The following is a 14,182-nucleotide window of genomic DNA, read 5'->3' on the forward strand; positions in this document are numbered from 1 at the left end:
CAACTGGGATGTATGTTGCCATTATCTTTTTGTCTCCCTTGAGTTACTGGCTGAACTGGCTGGGTGGCAACTGTGGTAAGAGCACATTTCAGGATTGTTTAAGTTTACATTTCACAAAGAAACAATTTGAGAAATAGTGAGATTTATATCCCAATATCAAAGGGTTTGCATAATTCATAATAAAAACTAACCTATGTCCCTGATATAAGTTATAATGTAACTGGTAATACAGTTATATTAGGGCCAGAGTTCAGCTACATTAATAAGTTCAAAAGACTCAGAGGCCTAGGAGTTAAAATATATTTTTAAAATCTATGTAAATAGGATTATGTTTCAAGGTTTTAAAAAAAGCTTATGTTTTAAGGTTTTAAATATAAATTTACAAAAACCTTTTGGAACTTAGTTTTAAGTTAAGGATGGTTAACCTACCAATCCTCATCAGCTAAAAGCCTTAGGGCTTCTGTCAGGGCTATTTCTGGCTTGGAAAATGGCCGTAGTTCTGATGAATCCATTATTTCTGGACTATGAGTAACAGAAGGCATCCTTTCTTTATACTGTGGAATGGCTCCAGGAGATGCTTCAGCTAAAACAAAACATTAAATAAAGTATAAGAGAACCTTGATACAAAGGACACAAATCAAAAGGTAATGGTATTCTTATGGTATTCTTATGGATGTTACGGATCTTTCTTTTCTTTTCTTTTTTTTTTTTGGTACTGGGAATTAAACCCAGGATACTCTACCAGTGAACTACATCACAGTCCAGTTTTTATGTTTTAATTTTGAGGCAGGGTCTCCCTAATTTGCTCAAGCTAACCTCAGACTTGCGATCCTCTTATTTCAGCCTCCTAAGCAGCTGGGATTATAGATGCACACTAGATGTTATAAATATTTCTTTCTACTAGCCAGATGTGGTGATGCATGCCGCCTATAATCCCAGCTACCCAGGAGCCTGAGAAAGAAGGAATACAAGTTCGAGCCCAGTCTCTACAATTTAGTAAGACCCTGTCTCAAAATAAAATATAAAAAAGGGCTGGGGATACTCAGTGGTAGAACACAATTCCTGGTACTGGGGCGGGGGGTGGGGGATGCAGAAGAAAAAACTAGTATTAGTTTATTCTTTAAGAAATTGTAATACCCAGGGGTCTGGGGTTGTGGCTTAGTGGTGGAGCACTTGCCTAGTACATGTGAGGCCCTGGGTTCGATCCTCAGCACCACATTAAAAAAAAAAATGAATAAACAAATAAAGGTATTGTGTCCATCTACAACTTAAAAAAAAAAAAGAAAAAAAGACATTGTAATACCCAGAAAGCACAGTTATTTAAAACTTTCTTATATTGAAGATTACTAATAAATTCCATTTAATATAAATAAATAAGTAGTTTTCAGTCATGGGTCATAACAGTCTAGCTTTTAGAAGCTAAAAGAATCAATATGATATCATTTTGTAAAAACATGAATATATACCTGCGTTGCTCCACAACTTCATTAAAAAATAAAGTTACTTGGCAACTATATTTAGAATTCTAATTGTTTTTCTCTATTGGTATAGTATTAATAGTCTATAACAAATCCTGAGTCTATGTGTAGTAATAAGAACAATGTTTGTTTCACTTCAAACATTTACCAAACTTTTTCCAAATATAATGCAATGTTCTAGATGTTAGGAAAACAAATTATTGTCCTTCAGTGCTCAAGGTAATGCCCTTAGAGCACTGCTCAGTGTAAGACATGTGCAGTGGATGTGTTAGGGAAAAAAAATCAAATAGAATGGCCTTTTGTAAGTGAGAAAAGATTTACTGGTTCTTTTTCCATGTTGAGATTTTTTTTTAAAGAAGAAATAGTAAACACTAGAAAATGACTATCATGAAAAATTATTTAACTATATTATTTGTGAGAAAATGTTATAGGAAATCACAAACATAAGAAACTTCTCTTAATGTTGTATACTAATTACATATTCAAAGTTTCTATCAATCATTTAAAATCCAAAGGCAATAAGGCATTAATGATATTAGCTAAGATTTACTAAGTACTTTGTTGCAGACCTTGTGATAAATGTTTTACAAACTTTACTGCATTTAATTATTTCAATAAAACGGAAGGACATACTCATTATCTTTATTTGCAGCTAAGACAAAAACGGAGTTTTATATAGGCTAAAAAATTTGTTTGAGAACTTGATGATGACAATTGCAATGGCAGGACTTAGATTTAAGTCCATTATTCCTTATGATTTTGTATAAAGAGGTCTATGACAGAATCTCTACTTTCAAAATATTGATAACACAGCTGGGGTTATGGCTCAGCAGCAGAGCACTTGCCTAGCACATGTGAGTGCTGGGTTCGATCCTCAGCATCATATAAAAATAAAATAAAGGTACTGTGTCCAACTACAACTAAAACAAAATATTTTTTAAAAAATAAATAAATAAAATAAAGGTATAAAAATTGATAATGTATTTGATAGGATAAATATGATTTTTGGATTACTATGGTGATTAAAATCATTAATAGTCTTTGCTAGAGTAAATCACACAATGAGCAAGATGATGCGTCCATTAAAAAATATAACAAATAGATCCATTTCGTTTTGTCAATGGTTTAGATATAACCTCATTAGACCTCATATATAAAATTGATATGTATAAATAAAATACAAATGTACTACTAACCATCATTTATTGAAATCTTTTTTTTTTTTAGAATTTTTTTTAATATTTATTTTTTAGTTCTCCGCGGACGATGTTGGTATGTGGTGCTGAGGATCGAACCCGGGCCGCACGCATGCCAGGCGAGCGTGCTACCGCTTGAGCCACACCCCCAGCCCTGAAATCTTATTTGGTAGTATGCTATGTGCTTCATTTACATTATTTCATTTAATTCATTAAAGAATTCTGTAATATTTATTATTAATCCTACATTACAGGAGAAGAAACTGATGCTAAAGTTTTAAGAATTCCATTCTACTCCACTCTGATTGTCAATTTCTTTCTTTCTTTTTTTTTTTTTTTTTCCAGTGTTGGGGATTGAACCCAAAGCCTTGTGCATGTGAGGCAAGCACTCTACCAACTGCGCTATATTCCCAGCTCCATGCCCACTCTCATGAGAGAATAACTTATTAGACAGAGGTGCAGACAAATACCCAATTTTCAATCTTTTGGTTATACCAACATCAAGTACTATTACCTATATTTACTTTATTTTCACCTGAAAAAAGTGAAACAAAACAAATATTATTCTGGAAAAGGAAGGTACAAAGAATATCAGTCTAAAGCAGTGCTACTCAAACTAACTTTTTTTAAAACTTCCACTCTGTTGCAGATTGATACTTTTATACAATAAAAGCACTGTGACAATGTCCAATAGTTAAAATAGTTCTAAAAACTGAATAGGTTTTTTAATGTATCCTGTCACGGATGAATAATAAATAATTCTGTAGTTTAAGAACCACATTTTGAGTAGCAATAAACAGATAAAGAAGCTTCTTAAATGGAGACATATACAACTACAATTTTGCTATTAGAATTTATTTTTGGCAATATGTTTATAACTATAAATCAAATTAAACATTTAAATTTGGGTTATATACACAAAATTTTTGTTTTGTTTTGTTTTATTGTGGTGCTGGGGGTTGAATCAGGGCCTTGTGGATGCAAGGCAGGCACTTTACCAACTGAGCTATAGCCCCAACCTCCAAAATTTTGTAAGTATAATCTTATGTTGAAATAACATAAGAGTGACTCCAAGAAAGCATTCTTTTGATACTTCTCAGAAATCTAATATGTAAAGCCTATATTATAGGCAAAATGAATACTCCAAAATTTATAATGTATTACTATTTGTAGTACTGCTACTACTAGTACTTCCACCCATACTCTTAACATAGGCTTAGATGGGTAAGAAGTTTTTTGTTTTTAATTTATTTTTAGCTATTGACAAGCCTTTTCTTTTCTATTCATTTATGTATATGTGGTGCCATTCACATTGTGTGTGTGTGAATCAAACCCAGTGCCTCACACATGCAAACCCCAGCCCCAGAAAATTTTTTAAATTTTTTCTCCCTGGATTTTATGAGATTAACAAAAAAAAAATGAAATTATCTAAGAATGCTAACAGGCTTAATTTCATGATTGCCTATATTTAACATTGTATGACTATATTTAATCACCAACTTTATAGGCCAAAACCTCTCATTAAGCACAGTTTCAACAATGATTAGTTTTGTGAATGCAGAATTTCAAAAAGTTTTTTATACTTCTTACATTATAAAACAAATATAAAGCAGAACCTTAGACACTCTTCTAGCATAAATCTATTTTTATCTTCAAAGTGTGTCACCTATTTCATTAATATACTTACTTTTTTCTGTATTTTTATTGATATTTAGGCTTCAGAACCAACATACATTTAAGAATGTTTATTATAGTTCATAGTTTATGCTTTAATAATATTTAATAAAATAACTAAGCAATAATACTTAATGTTTACTACAGTTCATAAAATTTACATTTTAATCTATAATATTTTTTCCTAGTTGTTAGTATATCTAAGATCTATTCAATGGTTTTAAAAACAATATAGGAGGGGCCGGGGTTGTAGCTCAGTGGTAGAGCACTTGCCTAGCATGCGTGAGGCACTGGGTTTGATCACCGGCACCATATAAAAATAAAACAAATAAAATAAAGGCATTGTATCCATCTACAACTAAAAAAAAAAATATATATATATATATAGGAAATGTGAATACTACTTTTACTTAAGCATAAAACACAGTGGTACTCAATGACAACCTGAATAAATGAGAAATACAATGCCTTTTTTGATGATGCTCTAATATAAACAGCTTCAGTATCTCAGTTACTTTTATAAAATCGGATACCAGTCTTTAGTAAAAAGAAATATTTCCTTGAAATAATTTGGACCTTTGAATTCATATAATTATAGGGGTAGAAAATTAAGATCTGTTTCCAGGTCTCAAAGTTAATCAAAGCTAGAACTGATAGGAATCCAGATCTATCTATCGACTTTTGGTTCAGTGTTCTTTCTCTCACAGATGCCCTGTGTCACATGTGGTCTCTTCATCTTAACAAGCATTTGTAACATTACTCTTTATATTTAAACAGTAACCTACCCTAATCTGAAAACACTAAACATGTGACAGTTTTAAACTGGGTCCTCCTATCTATGGAGGGATGAAGGCAATATTTTCTAAAGGGGAACTCTCATTTTGATATTCTCACTTCATCTCTAAAAATATTTAAGTCTAGAAGGGAGAACAAAATAATTTTTCTTTTTATGAGAAAGAACTAGCATTTATTATGATAGAAGTTAGTTATTAGGTCTTGCAAATTTCAGTAATATGGGTCAATATAGGCCATTCTTAGTCATATAGCATCCTTAGTATTATAGCAGCTTTAGAATATTACTTGACAAAAACACTTCAAAAAGCAAATACTACTTACTTTCAGATGCTATTTTCTCAGTTCCTGTATGTTTCATTCGTTCCCAGTGATTCTGGTCCTTCTTTTCACAATCTTTTATGTCAAAAAGTTCTTTTTCTTCTTTTCTCTTTTGTCTCATTTTGTCATAAGTAGATTTTGAAATAGAAACTTTAGTCTGCATGAAAAAGTTGAAATATCTGGAAGTATTCAGGGAGTTTGAGATTTAAAATATCTTCATCTCAGGTAACTATTTTGCTTTTTTATATTTTTATTTTATTTGTTTTATTTTTATGTGGTGCTGAGGATTGAACGTAGTGTCTCACACATGCTAGGCAAGCGCTCTACCACTGAGCTATAACCCTAGCCCTACATTAAATATCTCTACAAAATTAATTCTCTCTCTCTCTCTCTCTATATATATATCTCAGTCTTTATTTTAGGAATCCTAATATCTAATAGAATGACATAGAGCTACTATCCAATTACATTTGTGCCTAAGGATATCAGTCTGCTGCTGCTTGAATATATTATAGAAAAATATTAAGTACATGCATACAGAAATATATATGTATATAAAGTATGTTATAGTATACTTTATTACTAGAAAGAGAACATATTTACTTAGTAGGAAAGGAGAATAATCTAGCTTTTAAATGATTCAGGATCAGAAATCTTACCAATATTTAATTTTTTTTTAATGTTTATTTTTATGTGATGTTGAAGATCGAACCCAGCGCTCCGTGCATGCCAGGCAAGCGTACTACCGCTTGAGCCACATCCCCAGCCCTAAAAATTTTTAATCTAAATATTTTTACTGCCCTACATCTGATATACCTCAAACAATGACATATTGTAGGTTTAAATTTATCCTCATGATTAGCAAATAACCTTACATCTTTGTCATTGTCAACATCAAGATATGATGGAATACTTTGTTGGACTGCTCTTCCATATATCCCTGATGGTGGTTCAATACTTTGTTTACTTGAAAATGTATCCTCATTTTCCATAGAAGATATCACTGGCTGGCTGGAGGTTGTTGGTGCTGAATTTGGACTTCCAAATACACCTGCAATCAACCAACCATTGAAGAGTGATTAAGTATTTATGTAATGGCATTCTGGATAACAAAGTTTAAGACAAGACTCTTGCATTCAAGAGCAAACAACATTGTAAGAAAGACACATTAAGTAATTGTAAAATATACAAACAAATACCCTAACAGGACAATAATATAAGAGGTGAGAGAAAGTAATTCATGATAATATCAAATGAGAACTACATACTGCAAGCATGGAATTCATAGAAAAGTTCACAGGAAAGTTGGTGTGAGCTGGGCATTTAAAACAATTTCAAGAAGAATGGAGTTAAACTGGGATTAGAAGACACAGTGGATTTGGGTAGACAAAGAAGAGAGGAAATGCTATGGGGCGGGGGTTGTGGCTCAGCAGTAGAGAGATCAACTAGCACGTGCGAAGCCCTGGGTTTGATCCTGAGCATTACATAAAAAATAAATAAAATAAAGGTATTTTGTCCAACTACAACTAAATATATATATGTATACACACACATACACACTCACACACACACACATACACATATATAAAAGAAATGCTATGAGATAGGAAGATTTATACACAGAGCTGAACAAGTATAAAGCATGTGTATGGGTACAAGGCAAACAGAGAAATAACAGGAAGTAAGTCTGTAAGAATAGGCTGCAGCTCATCTGAGGAGAATCTTATTTTAATGAGACTATCAAGCAAAGAAATGAGAAAAGATTTCCAAGAGGTTTTTTTGGGGGGTGGGGTAGGGGGTGGTACAGGGAATTGAATTCAGGAGTACTCAACAACTGAGCCATATCCCTGGCCCTATTTTGTATTTTATTTAGCGCCAGGGTCTCACTGAATTGCTTAGTGCCTCACTTTTGCTGAGGCTGGCTTTGAACTCACGATTCTCCTGTCTTAGCTTCCCAAGCTGCTGGGATTTCAGGCATGCACCACCACACCTGGCAGTTTCCATGAATTTTATTCTATTTCGTTTTGAACAAAAAGACATATGCCCCCAATGCATATGACACATTTTTCAGTTTAAAAGAAATTAATTTAACAAGATACTTGCAGGGGGCTGGGGATGTGGCTCAAGCGGTAGCGCGCTCGCCTGGCATGCGTGCGGCCCGGGTTCGATCCTCAGCACCACATACCAACAAAGATGTTGTGTCCGCCGAGAACTAAAAAATAAATATTAAAAATTCTCTCTCTCTCTCTCTCTCCTCTCTCACTCTCTCTTTAAAAAAAAAAAAAAAGATACTTGCAATGGTGTTGGTCAAAGATCTCCCAGCCCCATAAAATATATAACAGGATTTAATTTTGATTTGTCTAGACTCTGTATGGGAGATAAATAAATAATATTGTTTTATTAATTAGTAAGCTGATAAAGACTACCATTTGAATTTAAATTATACCAAAATTCTCATACCTGTCCTAAAACTGTCTTAGAAGTACCTTGTCTACAGTTGTCACATAACATATCTCTCTAAAAATTACTGACATGAATTTACTATAATTTTGTCAGAGGATGGAAATGTGAAGTGCTGACTTCTAATTCTTTCCATTTAATAACTCTTGGTTTTTTTTTTGAGAGAGAGAGAGAGAGAGAGAGAGAGAGAGAGAGAGAGAATTTTTAATATTTATTTTTTAGTTTTCGGCGGACACAACATCTTTGTATGTGGTGCTGAGGATCGAACCCGGGCCACACGCATGCCAGGCGAGTGCGCTACCGCTTGAGCCACATCCCCAGCCCTAATAACTCTTGTTTTGTTTTTGTTTTGCAGTGCTGGGGGTTGAACCCGGGGCCTATACATATTAGACAAATATTTAACCACTGAGTCACAAACCCAGTCCTCAATTTCATAACTTAAAAAAGAAGTTCTATTTAATGTTTGAATTACTCACTATTCTTTATTGACATGCTTTGATTAAGTCTGAAGAACACAAACTATTAAAAAGCTATGTGGGGGCTGGGGTTATGGCTCAGTGGTAGAATGCTTGCCTAGCATGTGTGAGACACTGGGTTCGATTCTCACCACCACATAAAAATAAAATAAATAAAATAAAGGTCCATCAACAACCAAAAAAAAAAAATTTTTAAAAAAAGCTAAGTAACTCTGAAATACCTTTTCCAACAACTACTACTGAATCTTCTGATAAGGTATTTGTGGAAGTGAAGTCAAAAGTGGAAATTTGCTGTAAATTTGATGACCTTATAAATCCTAAAAAAAGAAAGAAAAAACAATGAAAAACAATTTAAAATGCTTACTTAGTTTTAGGATAATATAACATGATTAAAAGTAAAAACTTATTACATACAAAAATTTATAATTTTTTAATCATAGATGTTAATTCAATAAATATTTACAATCTAATATTTATATTTACCTAGTATGCACTAGAGAGAAAAGAAATCTTCCTACCCTTAAGGAGTTTAAACATACCAGGTTTAATGGTGGGAGAAAAACATGCAAATAATCACAGTATGATAATCAGAATAATCACAAAGAAAATAATTTGATACCCTAAAACAGATCAAGTCAATCTCACAACAATCTGTACTTTTCTAGGTTAATTTTTATCTCTGTTTCTAATTATTTACCAAATTATTCTTTCTCCTACTAGACCATAAGCTCCATGGGACAGGACTTATATCTAGTTTTGATTATTATTGTTTCCTGAAGCCTGGTACAGTGCTTGCAAAAGAGTATTCAATAAATATAAATTAGATGTATGTATCAAAATAAAAAAAATGAAAAGCAATATAAAATTAATGTAGGGTCTAGGAAAGAAAAGTAGTTAACTGTTTTTGGTAAATTTAATTGGTAAATGTGATCAAATACTGATTTTTAAAAAATGAGGTACATAAACTGTTTTGCTAATCTGCTAAGGTTAATAGGCTTGCTCTGGCTTTGTGTGAACACAGCAGAGATAAAGAAACTGATGTAGGTGATAATTTTTCACATATTCTTTTTTTTCCATGATGCTGGGGATCTAACTGAAGGCTTTATATATGCTAGTCAAGTGAGGTATATCCTCAGCTCCACATAATTTCTTCTTAAGTAATTCGGAATAACCAATGTACAGCACACACCAACTAACAGAAACAATGACTAGCGTGTGTGTGCGCGCGCGCATACACACACACACACACACACACACACACAAAATGTTCTGTGACAAAGGAATGCAAAAATCTTAGTAAATGAAATAATTTGCTCAACAGTCCACAAATACACACAAATATATGTGTGTGTCAAATATATATATCAAGAAATAATTGAATAAGTAGACAAGTCTCATAATGAGAAAATAAGGACACACTAAGTTTGAACTTCATTTCTAAGATCAGCTGACAATTACTTTTGATGTGCTTTTATTTTTTTTTTAACATTGTATTTTCTTCTAAACAGAAATGTTAAAAAGAAATATTGCTCATTGTCTCAATCCTAAAGATAAAGAAAAATGTGTTTAAAGGCTTCTTTATACACAAATATCCTTATATAATCTTTTGTCATTTCTGTCTAATTCATTCAAATACAGAAAGAGAACATGTTAACTCATGGTTGCTAACACTGTAAACATCCATCATTAATCACCTTCTCAAGTCATTAACTGGACTCCACAATGTTATGTAGAAAATGGGCAGGTTCAAAGGGAATGCCAATAAAGGAAAAGAATGGGAAGACGAAAAGGTGGTTATAAGAGCTAACCCTAAAAAAGACTGAGGTTTCTTAATAAAATGAATCCATTTGGAGCCAGGTGCAGTAGCCCTTGCCTGTAATCCCAGAGACTCCAGAGGATGAGTCAGTAGGATCATAAGTACTGGAACAGCCTCAGCAACTTACCAAGACCCTGTCTCAAAATAAAAAAATATAAAGGGCAGGGAGTGTAGCTTAGTGGAAAGTGCCCTGGGTTTAAACCTCAATACCATTAAAAAGAAAAAAAAATCCTTTGGCTACACAATGGCAATATTTCTTTTGGGAAACTTTGTATTCTGTTTAAGACTATACTTACTATTTACTTTTACCTGACTATTTGAGAATGTACTTTTTGAGTGATTTTGCCCACTTTTAAAATATTGGTTTTAATTGGCTAATCACCATTCCATTCATTTCATATATGACAAATGAACAGATTTCTACACAAAGCATATTGAAGATATAAAGATGACAATATTATTACTCTTAAGAAACTTGTAACTTAATGTGGAAGATATTAAATGTGCATAAATTAACTAGCAGGTAGGGTGACTGAAGAGAGTAAAGAAGACTATTCCAGATCAAAAAAATAGGCAAAGTTTTCCAAAGAAGTAGCTTTTAAACCAGTATTCAAAAGCAGACATGAACTGAACACATTAAGATTTGGATAAAGCATACAGGCTTTGCAATTACAAAGTAAGAAAAGCTACAATATTACAAGTGCCAGAGTATTAGGGCATTAAAAGAGGAATGGTAAGATAAAGCAAAAAAGTTAAACAGAGGCAACATGATTACCGGTCTTTTTTTTTTTTTTTTTTTTTTTCCTCCTGGTACCAGGGATTGAACCCAGAGGCACTTACCCACTGAACCACATCCCCATCCCATTTTATTTATTTAGAGAAAGGATCTCACTGGGTTGTTGAGGGCTTAAGTTGCTGAGGCTGGCTTTGAACTTTTGATGCTCCTGCCTCAGCCTCCTGAGCCGCTCAGATTACAGTTGTGTGCCACCGTTCTAAGATTATAAATCTTAAAAGTTATGCTATAGAGTAGAAACTATATTCTATGGTTAACAGGGAACCACTCAAGATTTTCAATATGGAGGAGAAGATCACTGTATTTTAGAAAGATGATTCTGAATTTAAAGGGATAAAAATTAGAGCTAAGTCTTTCCAGAAGGCACTATAATTTTACAGGAAGAGGTAGCAGAAGGCCAAATCACAATATGGCTGCAGATAAAATCAGACTGAGAAGAAATGATAGGATGGACTACTTCCAAAACATGGAGCTAAGGGTAAGTAGACAATGATGACTTTAAAGTTTTATGTCTCCACAATTAGGAAAACAGTAACGTTATGGAAGAGAAACCTGTCTCGAAGTTTGGTTTTGAACATGTTTGCTATTAAAAAATTTAATATTTTTTTTTTTAGTATGAGTTACTTTTAAGTATTTTTGTCTTTGATTTTCTTTACATGAGAAATAAAATATGTAAGTAAATATAAAAATCCCATCATTTTATTTTATAAAAACAATAAACAACTTATTGCTGCCACAAAGAACAAATACTGATTTTTTTTAGAATAAATTTTAAGAAATTTACAAAAAATAAAAAATAAAAACAAGGAAAAGCTTATAATCACTTTTTCACACAATATGGGTCACTTCCACAAAAAAAAGAGCTAACATATCTGATTACCTGCATGTACATGATTTAAGATTATCAGAAATAAAGTATTGAAGTTAATATTATCATGACCACAGTTGCTACTGAAAAAATGATAGCTCTGTACTTACTTATTTTAGATTACCAGGCTTAAAAACAGAGGACTTCTAATTACTCTATTTAAATGTTTATAACCTTCAAAATCACTTCTTTTGTCCCCTAGAGGTAATTTTTAATATGCAGCTTGTGTCAGAATCTCTTAAGAAATGAATAAAGCAGTTACTGGATGGACTAGCCAATAATTAAAAACATATAAATTGCTAACAAATGGTCAGTGATAACAAAGAAGCTCTTTCCCAGGTTCTACCACAGGAAATTCACATTCTTGTTGCCACAGCTTTACTCCATGGTTACAACCTAACCATACATTTGGGAGTAATTTACTCACATGATTGCCTCTACCTTATTGGAGTGGAAAAATGTCTTGTAAAAAATTTTGTGTGTGTGTGTGTGTATGTGTGTGTGTGTGTGTGTGTGTTAGGATGTGTGTATACTCTTGGGGTAGAAGTCAGGAGGGATTCCCTAGTTTTAACTCATGGGCAGTCCTTTCCCTTCCCTGGTTCCTAATGCAAGTCCATTTACCAACACAAACCTGTGAATTGTTCTATTTTTCAAAATTATTTAAGTAACACATCAGCAGAAGGATAAGATGAAAAACCTCAAAACTGAGAATTTTCAGTTAAGTTTTTCTTTATTGGCATGTTTAGGGAGAACTCTGATGTAGATTCTACTGTATTTTTAAAAATTAATTTGTTATGAAATTTACTAACCTTTTGTATGCTTATGTCTTGGGTTTTCCTTATTTTGTATTTTTAAAGCACTGGGTAAAATGTCATGTGACCTATCATCTTCACAATCACCACATCCAAACCCATAGTTCATACGTTGGCCAATTATGCTTACATTGGATGTTGTAATCCCTATGAAATAAAATAAATATTTATTTAAATAATTTAAGTAATATTATATAATAGGAACAAATCTCTCAAAATCTATCTTGCCTTCTAACCTTTTCAAAAGGCTGGCAACATACTAGAAATTATAAGATGACAGTAATTTAAAAGTTATATCACATTTTAAATCATGTAATACTTTTTATCTAAGAGATAAAACTATGATAAGTTATACTACACCATTTCTTAAAATAGGTTTTAAAATTGCAATGAAATATAAAATGTAATACTTGAAAAATATGATCCAACGTATATGTCTAAAAATATGACAAGCATTTAATATTTAAAAGACACTTTTGTTGGGCATGGTAGTGCATGACTGTAATCCCAGTGACTCAGGAATCTAAGGCAAAAGGCTCACAAGTTCAAGACCAGTCTCAGCAACTTAGTAGACTCGTTCCAAATTAAAACTTAAAAAAGGGCTGGGGATATAGCTCAGTGGTACAGTGCCACTGTTTTTAATCCCCAGGACTACCAATTATAATGATAATAATAATAATAAATCCACTTAACTTTACACACAATTTTTTTTTAATTCAGAATTTTAAAACAGTGACAAGAAAAATGCCTATATTCTTCATTCTTCTCTTTTTCTCCTATTCCCATGTATTGGTCTGGTTGATGAGGCAGGAAAATACTAGTGATTAAGAATCCAGTAAAAAAAAATGTGGCATTTATACACCATGGAGTATTACACAGCACTAAAAAATGACAAAATCACGGAATTTGCAGGGAAATGGATGGCACTAGAGCAGATTATGCTTAGTGAAGCTAGCCAATCCCTAAAAAACAAATACCAAATGTCTTCTTTGATATAATGAGAGCAACTAAGAACAGAACAGGGAGGAAGAGCAGGAAGAAAAGATTAACATTAAACAGAGACATGAGGTGGGAGGGAAAGGCAGAAAAAAAGGGAAATCACATGGAAATGGAGGGAGACCCTCATTGTTATACAAAATTACATATAAGAGGTTGTGAGAGGAATGGGATAACAAACATGGAGGGAAATGAATTACAGTAGATGGGGTAGAGAGAGAAGATGGGAGGGGAGGGGAGGGGGGATAGTAGAGGATAGGAAAGGTAGCAGAATACAACAGTCACTAATATGGCAGTATGTAAAAATGTGATGTGTAACCGATGTGATTCTGCAATCTGTATTTGGGGTAAAAATGGGAATTTATAACCCACTTGATTCTAATGTATGAAATATGATATGTCAAGAGCTTTGTAATGTTGTGAACAACCAATTAAAAAAATAAATAAATAAATAAAATTAAAAAAAAAAAAAAGAATCCAGTATCTGGGGCTGGGGATGT

The 14,182-nt window shown here is 32.8% G+C and overlaps 1 protein-coding gene across 3 annotated transcripts in view; it reads right to left on the reverse strand.

Annotated features, from left to right (window-relative positions):
- TOGARAM1 (TOG array regulator of axonemal microtubules 1) overlaps window positions 1-14,182 on the reverse strand; it is a 98,348-nt gene that overhangs the window by 23,952 nt on the left and 60,214 nt on the right. For 2 of the 3 annotated variants that reach the window (XM_081292176.1, XM_081292174.1), the window contains 5 exons: window positions 12,684-12,833; window positions 8,619-8,714; window positions 6,337-6,512; window positions 5,465-5,618; window positions 430-583 (listed from right to left, as the gene is read on the reverse strand). In XM_081292176.1, coding sequence (XP_081148302.1) covers window positions 430-583; window positions 5,465-5,618; window positions 6,337-6,512; window positions 8,619-8,714; window positions 12,684-12,833 — 730 coding nt within the window. The remainder of the gene's footprint in view (window positions 1-429; window positions 584-5,464; window positions 5,619-6,336; window positions 6,513-8,618; window positions 8,715-12,683; window positions 12,834-14,182) is intronic. The other variant, XM_081292175.1, reaches the window with a different exon arrangement.

Source organism: Spermophilus citellus (assembly GCF_964194105.1).
Source record: "Spermophilus citellus genome assembly, chromosome: 4".
NCBI lineage: Eukaryota > Metazoa > Chordata > Mammalia > Rodentia > Sciuridae > Spermophilus > Spermophilus citellus.